The sequence below is a fragment of the Podarcis bocagei genome (genome assembly GCF_964188305.1).
Source record: "Podarcis bocagei genome assembly, chromosome: 3".
Taxonomy (NCBI): Eukaryota; Metazoa; Chordata; class Lepidosauria; order Squamata; family Lacertidae; genus Podarcis; species Podarcis bocagei.
In genome coordinates this window covers 48267832-48279564 of record NC_138127.1, presented here as the reverse complement: position 1 = coordinate 48279564, position 11733 = coordinate 48267832, and the positions used below count along the sequence as shown (strand labels likewise).

General features: G+C 41.9%; 1 protein-coding gene across 6 annotated transcripts in view; it reads left to right on the top strand.

Annotated features, from left to right (window-relative positions):
• The first annotated feature begins 2188 nt into the window (after nucleotides 1–2188).
• Nucleotides 2189–11733, top strand: part of REPS1 (RALBP1 associated Eps domain containing 1) — a 39370-nt gene continuing 29825 nt past the window's right edge. For 2 of the 6 annotated variants that reach the window (XM_081187878.1, XM_081187876.1), the window contains exons 1-2: nucleotides 2199–2865; nucleotides 10602–10725. In XM_081187878.1, coding sequence (XP_081044004.1) covers nucleotides 2713–2865; nucleotides 10602–10725 — 277 coding nt within the window. In that variant the 5' untranslated portion in view covers nucleotides 2199–2712. Of the gene's footprint in view, nucleotides 2866–10601; nucleotides 10726–11733 lie in introns of all 6 variants that reach the window. The other 4 variants (XR_014006345.1, XM_081187877.1, XM_081187879.1 and 1 more) reach the window with 4 other exon arrangements.

The following is an 11733-nucleotide window of genomic DNA, read 5'->3' as shown; positions in this document are numbered from 1 at the left end:
TACATTCTGCAGGATTAGATCAGGACAGTAAAAGAGATGAAATGCTGTGATCCCTTTTAACAAGACTGGCAAACTGACAGCCCAAAAGGCAGATATCACCCCCAAAACACATTTAACATCTTTGCTCAGTTTCATTTGTAAGAAAAATAGGCAATGAATCACCATATGCATTCTACTGCCAATCTGCTGCTTGAAGATACAGTGGTACCTCTACTTACAGACGCGATCCATTCCGGGGTGCTCTTCGCACCCCGCAAAGTCCATAAATAGAGCGCTGCTTCTGCGTATGTCATGATAGAGCGCTCCTGCGCATGCATGAAGCACGCAGACTGGGTTTGCCGCGTTCGTAACCTGAAAAAAACGCAACGTAAAGCAAACACAACTCGAGGTATGACTGTATATGTTTTAAGGAAGCATATATCCCCTCCTTCGTTCCTTCCATGTCCTCATGCCCCCAAAGTGCAGGGGCTTCATAGTTATAAAGCCTTGATCATAGGTTGTGGTAAGTTGTTTTGTTCTGGAACAATATAATGTCTGGACAATATAATGGCTGCCTGGAATATAGCAGCTGGACTCCCTTGGGATGAAAGTCAGGATATAAATTTAATAAATAAATCTGCCTTGTAGAAAGAGATGTAGCTTTTAGTAGTCTGAAGCTGCATTCCTGTACACACTTACATAGGAGGAGGCCTCACTGAACACAACAGAACTTACTTCCAAGGAAATATGTATATGATTGTGCTGTCAGAAGTTTATGTTAAAAAGAAATAAACAGGGAGAAACACTGTAACAGTGTCTAACTACATGAAGCTGCACAGTATGGCTAACAGTTTTTCGTTTCTCTCTCACACATCAAACCTCACTGTGAAGGAAGTTTGCAGTGCATTTTTCAGAAAACAATAGTTAGAAGTCAACAAAAAAGTTTCTCCCACAACCCAATGCAACATTTACACTTTGGCTGCAATAAATGGCTGGAGGAAAATATTTCACAAGACTCCAAGAGGGCTTCCACCTATGTACGTTATTGACAATGGGTTTATATGGGCGGAGGTTTTGCTTAAAACAGGAGCACAAATCCTAAATGATAGGGCCTAGACATGGGTGTAGCCAAGGGGGACCACCGGGGCAGGTGCCCCCCTAAACCAAGTAAATCAATAAAAACAATTAACTGAGGTTCTCCCCCCCCCAACATAAACCCTGGCTATGCACATGGGTCTAGACCAGGGGTCAGCAAACTTTTTCAGCAGGGGGCCAGTCCACTGTCCCTCAGACCTTGGGGAGGGCTGGACTATATTTTGTTTTTGGGGGGGGGAATGAATGAATTCCTATGCCCCACAAATACCCAGAGATGCATTTTAAATAAAAGCACACATTCTACTCCTATAAAAACACCCGGCAGGCCCCACAAATAACCCATAGATGAATTTTAAATAAAAGGACACATTCTACTCATGTAAAAACATGCTGATTCCTGGACCATCCACGGGCCGGATTTAGAAGGCAATTGGGCTGGATCTGGCCCCTGGGCCTTAGTTTGCCTACCCATGGTCTAGACTAGAACAATAATACAGTAGCTTCTAAATCTGCATGTTGTTTCCCTAAATGTAAATAAGAGCCAACTAGTATTAAAAGGGCGGCAATGGGGATTTTGAGTTCACTGCAGCGGAATTCATGAAAGGCAATTCCTAGGTGACAATCCAGAGAAAACAAACAGAAACCAATTTGATTTTTGTTTTCCCCAAATGTGAACCAGAGCCAAGCAGAATTTAAAGGAAGGGGGCGGGAATTTGAGTTCGCTGGGGACAAATTCACAAGGGGCAGGAATTTCCTCCACACTTTATATGTTCAAAGGATGCGCAGGTCACAGGCTTGCAAATAAGCTACATTCCCGCACTTTGCTCTGCTCTCTTCGCTTCAAAAATCACCAGGGCTCCAGCGCTGCTTCCGCTTCTCAAACGGCACGGCGGCAAAAAAAAAAACACCGGCCCTTATCGGTGCTAGGGAAAGTGGAAAGAGGCTGCAGTTGTCCCTCCACACCGCCAGGTGGGGGTGGGGAGAGAGAAACGCAGGAGCAGATTTATCAGCAAGCTGGAGGGGAACCATGCATGACACACTACGCGCGTCAGCCTATTTTCGCATCCGGGTCCCACGGGCGGCTTCTGGAGGCGTTTCCCCCCCCCCTTTTTTTTCAGCAACAGAGTTAAGACGGGTCCGTAGTTGCGCGCGAGTTCCGCCAGGCCGAGAGAGCGTGGCTACGTCCAAGGAGAGACGTCCGTAAAACTTTTTTTAACGGGAGTCCCTCACACACACACATGCGCGCGCACACACCCCTTCTCTTCTTCTTCCTCCCTTTTGAACGCCACGCCCCCTTCCCCCTGGTGTCGCGGCGCTTCCTCCGCCTTGCCCTCCCCAACTCCTTTAAGGAAGGCTCCGCGAGATCAACAAGCAACAGCTGAGGCGGCGCGCGCGCGCAAGCGAGAGAGCGCACGCGCCCCCTCTCTCTCCTTCCGCCCCCCTCCCGACCCCTCCCCCTCACGGCCGTTTCCTCACGGAGCCGCCGCCGCCGCTGCCAGCGGTGGCTCCCGCGCGTGCGAGCGCGGCCCCGCGTCCGTCCGTTTGTTTCCCCTGCCGTCCGTCGTCCGTCCCTCCGCCCCGCCCAGTGGCAGGATCGATTCCCGGGGCAGGGCCGGGGCCGGGCCGGGCTGGCGTAAGATGGAGGGTCTGACGCTGAGCGAGACCGAGCAGCGCTACTACTGCGACCTCTTCTCGTACTGCGACACCGAGAGCACCAAGAAAGTGGCGTCCAACGGGAGGGTCCTCGAGCTCTTCCGCGCCGCGCAGCTGCCCAGCGAGGTGGTCCTGCAGGTAAACCCGCCGCCGTCGCCGCCTCTCCCTCCCGTGACCCCCTCGATCCCAGGGGCGGCAGGCTCCGTCCTCAAGGGGGCGGCGAAGGGGGTGGGTGGGGGTGGAGAGCGAGGTACGTGCCCAGCTCCCCCCACACCACCGACACGTTCCGTCCCCCACCCTTCCCACGTCCACACACCCACCCTGGGCCCCCTACTCGGGGGTGGCTGCGGAGGGTTTCCTGCCCCGCGATGGGTTGCGCTGAGGGTATTAGCTATGGCGGAATAGGAGGGAATATTTATTTATTTTTTTAAAAAAAGGGGCATACAGAAAAACGTGGTGTAGTGGGGGACTTAGACTCTGGCACCCTCGGGTGCAGGGGATGTTCCCCTTGGAGGTATTCCTTATTTCACTTATTACAACGCATAGCATAGGTATGTACATAACACAGTGTATCCAAGAGGGTTTTGTCAATGGGTGTGTGTGTGTGTGTATCCCATATTTTTAAGTAGCAAGGGGAAAATGAGTGGTAAAACTTGTAAAGTTCAAGGTACGTGATTGCTGCTTGGTTTGTTCTCTGGGAATTTAGATTTCTAGTGGGTGGACTAGATGGCCCTTGTGGTGCCTTCCAGCTCTACAGTTCTAGGTAGTTTGGGCACTGCACAGGAAACAACCTTGTTTGTACATCTTGGGAGGAAGTATTGAAGTGACCCTGGCCTGAAGAAAGTATGGAAATTTGCTTTTACATACATGTGCTACTAGGTCAGTTTAATATTATTACTGTACTGCCCAATTTGGACAACACTAATTTTGTTGTATCAGTTCTCTGAACTCCAGAGCCTTGATACTTTGCTGTTGTGAAATTAAGTTTAGTGCAGCAGTTCTGTTTCCTGTTTTCTAGGAGCTTCCCTGATGGCCCAAAGAACTATGTGGTGCATGCTGAACTATAGTTGCTTCTTATTTTCACTTATGTGACTGATTCACTTTAATGACTTGGACCAGAGTGCTCAGTTGCAATAGCCGCTGTGGTTTCATGGTTAGAGGGTTGGACTATGGCCTATGAGCCTAGGGTTCGAAACCCCACTTGGCCCTGAAGCTCACAGGGTGACCTTGGGCCAGCCACTACGTATCTCTCACAGTTGTTAGGATAAAATGCAGAGGGGAAAGCCATGCACACCAACTTGAGCTCCTTAAAAGAAAGGATGATGTAGGAAATAAATAATAAGAATCATAATATAAGTTATTGGGGTAGTCTATGACTCACATAAGTGTCCAGACACAGAAATGTGTGACTTGGTTACCATTCTAATATTAAACCCTAAATTGCAACAAGCAGGTTATTCTGAGACACTGGCCCCTCTCAAATGTTTCAGTTTGTCATTAATTTGCAATACACATGTTAACAGACATTTAGTAAAGTTCTTTAAAATGTATAGATTTAAAATGTGAGCATGTAGTGGCAGGGTTCTCATGAGGAATACTGAGTTCTAGCTGGGAAGTAATGGCTGTGTTACATTGTTTGAGTATCGTTAAGTCTGCCCTGTGTATTACAAAGCTGTTGGCAAAAAGCACATACAGAGAAGCTATCATGTTTGTAGTGCTTCAGCTTGTAAAATATGGAGAAGGCCTTGAAGCTTGACGTAATTGGAGTTCATCTAATAGATAACTTATCTGGCAAACTATTGCCTGTTTGTCTCTGGACACAGATGCTATGTCCAAAGGGAGTCAGTCTTTAGTTACAGTTGAATGAGACCCACAACTACTATAGTCTGCAAAATGAGTACACTTGTGTATAATCTTCGTATAAAGCACTTCACGTTCATTAGGAGCATTAAGTGCTTTGCTGTCTGGCTAAAAACAATATGCTGGAGGTGGAATTAAAAATCTTTATATTATTAAAACTAGCATGCCGTACTTGGCATGTTCATCACTGTTCTTTATAAGCTTTCATTTGTCAGTGTCTTGAAATGACAATTGTCAACATGGAGAGGTTTTACTAGAATAACTACTTTAGATCATACTGCTAACACCATCTCCTATGTTTCTTGATAATGATAAAACTGTTCACCCAGTGCTCTCAGCTGCCACACTGCTCTATGGAGCCTTAAAAGTTAATATTTCTGTGAAGCACTACTCGTACGTTAGAGAATCTTGGTCTGGATATACATAAAAAGAAATTCATGGGTCCGTAGAGGATGTAACTCCATGCTGTACATCTTACAACACAATCCTGAGCATATTTACTAGAAAGAAAATTCCACTGACATAAATAGGTCTTATTTCAAAGCATGTGTACATAGGATTTTAGCCATGGCAAAACTGGCGACTTTAAGGTCTCTATGTCAGATTAAATTTGGTTTCCAGTATCTGGCCAAGTATCCCTGTATCTCTCCTTTCTCTGGTTTAAAAAAGTAAGACAAGGAATAGCTGACATTGAATGCTAGATACATCCTATCAGTTTAACCATGTGTACAAGAAAGTAACTACTTTGCAATGTATACACATATATGAACATTCTTGTATTAGAGCTGTGCATTTACAGCAAAACTTACACTGCCATCAATTTCACACAGTGTATATGCAGCTTAAAATCTGTTGTAAAAGGTCATATGTGCAGTGACCCTTAAAAGTGTGTGGAGGGTAATAACCTTGTCTTATAGGAAACAGAAGTGGAACATCATAGGATCATTTGTGTGCCTGGCAACAGGATTGCATCAGCAGTTGTACTAGTTTTAAGTCAAGACATTCTGGTTCAGCCTCTCTGCAGTCGGGTGTATGTTGTGAAGCTCATCTAAGTAGAATAGCAAATTAAACAGCTGATATCCAACTGCCCCACCAATTTTAGCAGGCCCAAGTGCTGCCTTAGTGACTCTAACTGTGAGGATCCGTGTCTTAACTTAGCTGGCTGATAACTTTAGTCTCTCTGTATTTCTCTATATTTTTCTCTGAATAGCAAATGTTGTTTTACATTTTGCTGTTAAATTCATGTGTGATGATGTTCCATTGTTTGTATTTTTGTTGTTGGTTAAGCTATTTTAAATGTTAAGTGATTTTAAAATGCTGTTAAATAAATAAGCGAAATGTTCAGTTATCTGTCAGGATCAAGCTCCAAAGGAGGAAGCCCATTATCAGTAAAAATGTAAATCAAGTTACATTGAGAGACAATTGGTGCAGAGCAGCATAAGAGTAAGTAGAATAATCTAGGAAAACTTTGGCCATGATTCTGTTTCAACAGGAGTTGTAGGAAGTTGGTAAGTAAGGAAGTTAAGAAAATAAGAGGAATCCTGCTGGATCGGGCCAAAGGAGAGGCGATTAAAAACCTACTTAGGCTGCTACTCTGGGCTTTCTTTGATCAGGCAGTTGAGCACATTCTCATAGAGCGCAAGAGCTGGTTGTGCCTGCAATTCTTTGACATTTAACAGTGAATTGTAAATAACTAGAAAAGAAATACCAAATACTACGTATTTTTAAATGAGTACAAATAAGTTCTGAATTTCAGTAAGTTCAGTAAGTGAGCTCTTCCTTTAATTTTTAACTTTTGAACCAGCTTATCTTTGACAGTATTTTTAGAAAACTATGTTACTTGTAGAAAGGTGGAATGCAGGTACATCTGGTGCAGCAAGATTGTTTTGTTTTTAAAGGTGGGTCATGTTTAGCTGCTATTCATTGAACTGGAACGTTGATCCATATGTAAATGTATGTGGGTTATCTGCTATTGTAAGCAATAGTTCAAGCATTCTACTAATTCAAGTGACTCAATTAAGCATTTTTAAAAAGTCTAGAAAACATTTGCATTATAGAGGATGGCTGTTAGCATGCATGCTTTACATACCTACAAAACAAAATCCAGAATGTGGAAAACCGAGTTGTCTCAAAGTTTATTCCCCTAAAGGAACTAGGATTACCATAACTAATGGACACTAGACCTGGGCAATTTTTCAATATATCATTCAGAATCGGTTATGAAGTCCACATAACGATAACGGTTTCATAAAATGTTATCTGGCAAACATTGCAATTTTGAGAAAACCGTGTAGGCTTCTTAGTGCTTCTGCTGCCTCCTGCAGCAACTCACAAGAGCAGCTGTAGCAGTCACTATATTTCTTTCCGCGTCCTCTGCAAAAGCAGGTGACTACAGTGGTACCTCGGGTTAAGAACTTAATTCGTTCTGGAGGTCCGTTCTTAACCTGAAACTGTTCTTAGCCTGAGGTACCACTTTAGCTAATGGGGCCTTGCGCTGCCGCCATGTGATTTCTGTTCTTATCTTGAAGCAGAGTTCTTAACCCGAGGTACCATTTCTGGGTTAGCGGAGTCTGTAACCTGAAGTGTCTGTAACCCAAGGTACCACTATGTTACGAACGTAGCTGGGAAAGCAGCAGGCAGCCAGCCAGCAGCAGAAACTTAAAAGACTGGCCATTAGCTTCTGCTTGCTTAAAGTAGGCTAGTAGCCAGCTTGTCAGGCTGGTAGGTGTGATTTACAGAGATGTTGGTCTGAGATGGCTCAGGGCTTTTTACTGCGAGCTCCCTTTCCCCTTCCCCCTTCCCTACCCCCAGGAAAGAAAAAACGGGGGTTATTTTCTTCAGCATAAGAACAAAAAATATTGTCCTGTTATTTAACTCTTTTTTTCTTTACTCCAGTCTTCCCTTCTGCCTGTGTGTATATGTGTGTGTGTGTGTGTGTGTGTGTGTGTGTGCTTGCGAATCGCTTCTCTCTCTCTCCTGCCTGTCCTCCTTCCTTTTGATAAAAAGGGAGAGGTTGGTGGGATGGGGGATTTTGGGGGGCCGGCTTCTGTGTCATAATAGGGAGAAATAAAGGGGGGGAGATTTAACAGTTGCTGCCTTATGCTGAATGGGAGATTGCGTGGTTGTTGTGAGGTGAGAGTGATGGTGAGGGTGGGTGCTTGTCATTAAGCAGTGCAAGCAAATGCCTGTCTACTCAGAAGTAAGCCCTACTGAATTCAGTGGGGCTTATTCCCAGGAAAGTAGAAGTAGGTTTAGTTGAACTGAGTGGAGCTTGCTTACTCATGCATAGAATTGCAGTTGGCCCTCTGAGTGGAGGAGATGCAACTTGACATTAGTAAATTACATAAATTACTCTTAAATTAGTAGAAAACAGATTACATTGTTAATCATAATCAAGTTTAATTAATATTGTTACTAAACCTACTACTTTTGTAAATTTTAAATTTGCCCCTAAAACTGCATAGAACATTAATAGATTCTTCAGAAATATTTCATGGTTTAGTTGAAGCATGCCATCATTGAGTTAATTTTCATATAATTATATATATCAAATTTATTTTTGTTGTTGTTGTTTTCTCATATTTGTATTCTCTGTGACTCACCACTGTATTTTGGATTGTACCATTTGGCATCCAAGCTCAAAACCAAAGTCTTGTTTGGATGCATTTTGGCTTGCCTGCTGATGAAAGTGATGGTTTCATCAGTATGTGGTGATTTAGACATGTAACTTGGTAGCAGTTGCCAGGACATTACCATGTTCGCCTCTATGTAGCTCCATCTTATTTCAGATATCATGATATATTGGTATATCACAATGTTAGCTGGTGATATATCGCAATATTGAAAACCAGATATTGCCCAGCCCTAATGAACACCATAGATGGCACCTGTCATGCTTTATCTATGTTCTGCTGGGGTATTGCTAAGGCTGTCAAAATAATAGGGAAATGTACTGTAATATCTTTCACAGAACAACATGCTCATTGTGTTTGTAGAAAACTATGGGAGGTATCAAGTTGGTAGTGTATTGATAGAATGTATCCATCTGCAGAAGAAGGCGCGCGCGCGCACACACACACACACACACACACACACAATTACCCTTCCAAAACCTGCTCCAGATGATAACTCTCGCAGTGCAGCTTTCAGTCAGCAAATATTGGGGAAAGTTGTGACTGGTTGGTTGCTCATTCTCGATTGTTTCTCCTGTCAAATCCAATAAAACCAGATCCTACATATGTCCTTCCAGTGTTATTATACAAGTACACTTGCTCATAGCATCAGTAAAGATTTATATAGGTGCTAGTGCTAGTAGTAGAATAAAATTAGTTGTAGGTTTACAGTCATACCTTGGAAGTCGAATGGAATCCGTTCCGGAAGGCCTTCCAAAATGTTTGGAAACCAAAGTGCGTCTTCCGATTGGCTGCAGGAAGCTCCTGCAGCCAATTGGAAGCCATGCCAGATGTTCGGCTTCCGAAAATCATTCATACACTAGAACACCCATTTCTGGAATTTGATCATTCGGGATCCGATTTGTTCAGGAGCCAACGTGTTTGGGAGCCAAGGTAGACGGTATTTTAATTTACTGCTTTATGGTTGGTAGAGATGGCAGTATTCAGAGGTACAGTTATGGTTGTGGAACTTCTAGGATCCTAATGCTATTGCAGTTCTAGAGAGTGTGTGTGGTACACAGACCCATGACAGTCTCAAAAAATCCTTTATTTCAGGCCACAGCATACACTTAACTAATTTGCATGGTTACTGTTGCACACAATAGCTTTGTGAAGTGTAAGTTTTGAAGTATAAGCTATAGCTTGCGTACGTGACAATGTAATAAAATACTGTTGTGCGTGTTGTCAAAAATACATCTTCCCATTTACACTGTGGTATGTTATATAGTACAACAAATGGTAATTGGGTGGCATTTTTAATGTGTGTGTTTTTTTAAAAATCAGTCTTCTTATATTGTGTCTGGGACACCATTTTTCTGTCATATTGCATTAAATTTAACTTTTTTGTACCTTACATAGCAGGGGTTTTGTTAGTTATGTTTATATTAAACAGACAATGGCTACAGTCACATATAATGATGCCAGCAAACCATGAGTTGCATGCTGGTGCAGACAGCTTAAGCAGTCCCTGATTTGCTCCTCTATCTCTAGGAGTGAAGGGCTGCTTGAGTTGTGCGTACAGCCTAATTTAATTCACTGTGATTTGTTGGCAGCATTTTGTATGGCTTATGACCCTTTTGTTTCAATATTCCAGTGGGGCAGCTCAGCAGTGAGAACACTCTACAGTATATAACTAATTTAAGTTTATGCTGACTTTTTAAGAGCCTCATCAAGCTACATTTGTCCCTAGCAAACATCATTATGCTGCATACAGACAAACATTTAACATTGTAAATAAAAAATAACTCTTCCTCCCCCACATTTTTTAAAAAATAAAAGCAGAATTGATTCTTAGGAGTTGAACTTTGCACAAGTCATACTTTGATTACAATTGGGTAGAGCAGTAAGATAAATTTGTTCTGAGGAGCAGTTATGGGTTGCTGACTGAAACAAATATTCATATTGGTATTGGGATAGTGTCAGGAAGGAAAAAAACAAGATTTAAGAGGAATATGTGAACAAGGACATGAAAAGCTAGGTGTTCAGTTTAATTTAAATATTGGCCACAGATTGCAATTAAAATGCAATAATACAGTACATCAGATGTTTAATAAGGGAACTGGTATTTGTTATAGTGGGCAAGAGAGAGATCAACCAAAATTATTTGCCATTATAGCAAACATAGTGAAGGTATTGGGAATGAGACCAGTGGAATTGAAGTGAATCACTGTGCAGGAGAATGAGAACATTTTTTCCCCTACCATAGTTTAATAGAAAACTACTGCATTTATGATATTATAGCATAGTATTTATTGGCAAGCATATATAGAGTACAGTGAACTAATGTTTCTACTTCACCAAATTTATTATATTCATTTTGCTGGATGTTTCGGTTTTCTCTAGATCATGGAACTTTGTGGTGCAACAAGACTTGGATACTTTGGAAGAAGCCAATTCTACATTGCTTTGAAACTGGTTGCAGTGGCTCAGTCTGGGTTTCCACTGCGAATGGAAAGCTTGAATTCTGGTAAGCCTTGAAATAAGTATTGAAATATAATTGACTAGGTTATTAAAATATGGCTCTTGTCTGATACTCCTCTACCAGCATATACCACTGACATGATTCCTCTGATGTTTTCTTAAACATCTCTTCCTCTAAAGGAAGTTTCCTCTAATAAGAACTTTTCTTGCATGACTGTTTTTAATGCCATTGCAAGCAGCTCTACTCTAAGGATAAAAAAAAATGATATTCCCAAAGTGGAAAAAACACCAATGTCCCAATTCATTGACAATTTTGGACTTTAAATGTCAGACTATATGCTTTCCTTCAAATAATAGTTAGGTTTTAAACCTATGGTTATATTCTAGGAGGTTTAGACTTCTGATTGAAAGTTAAAAATGAGAAGCTCTTAGTTGGATGTCATCAGAAATTTCGGCTACTTAGGTCTGCCTATTATTTTCACTTGATCCAGTCTGCAGACTGTGTTAACTTAGTGTGTTTATGTCATGTGTAAAGGTAAAAATGAGATAAAGGAACTGAGGCAGAAATAAAGTAATGATGGCTGGTGGCCTTTATACTCATTTTTTGTATCTGTTGGGACAGAAAAAAATGAACTGGGTAATACCCAGGTTAGCACTCATAACACACTCTTTTTTATTGGTGTCAAAAATGTGTCTATTTACCAGAACAAAGAGCTTTGCGATAGGTAGCGTATACCAAGGGGCATTTGAATTTGTGTTTCCTCAACAACAGGACTTAAGTCTGAATAGCTAACTGCTTTTGAAACTTGAAAAGATGGCAAAAAGGTCTGCTATTCTAATAAGTTTTTTTAAAAAACCCAGTTAGCGTAAACAAGCTCTTTTCTTTGCTTAGAATGATCTTTTTTTAATCCTCCTCATGAGGAATAGTATGCTTTTACAACTCTGTATCTGTTTAATAATAATAATAATAATAATAATAATAATAATAATAATAATAATAATAATTTATTTATACCCCGCCCATCTGGCTGGGCTTCCCCAGCCACTCTGGGCG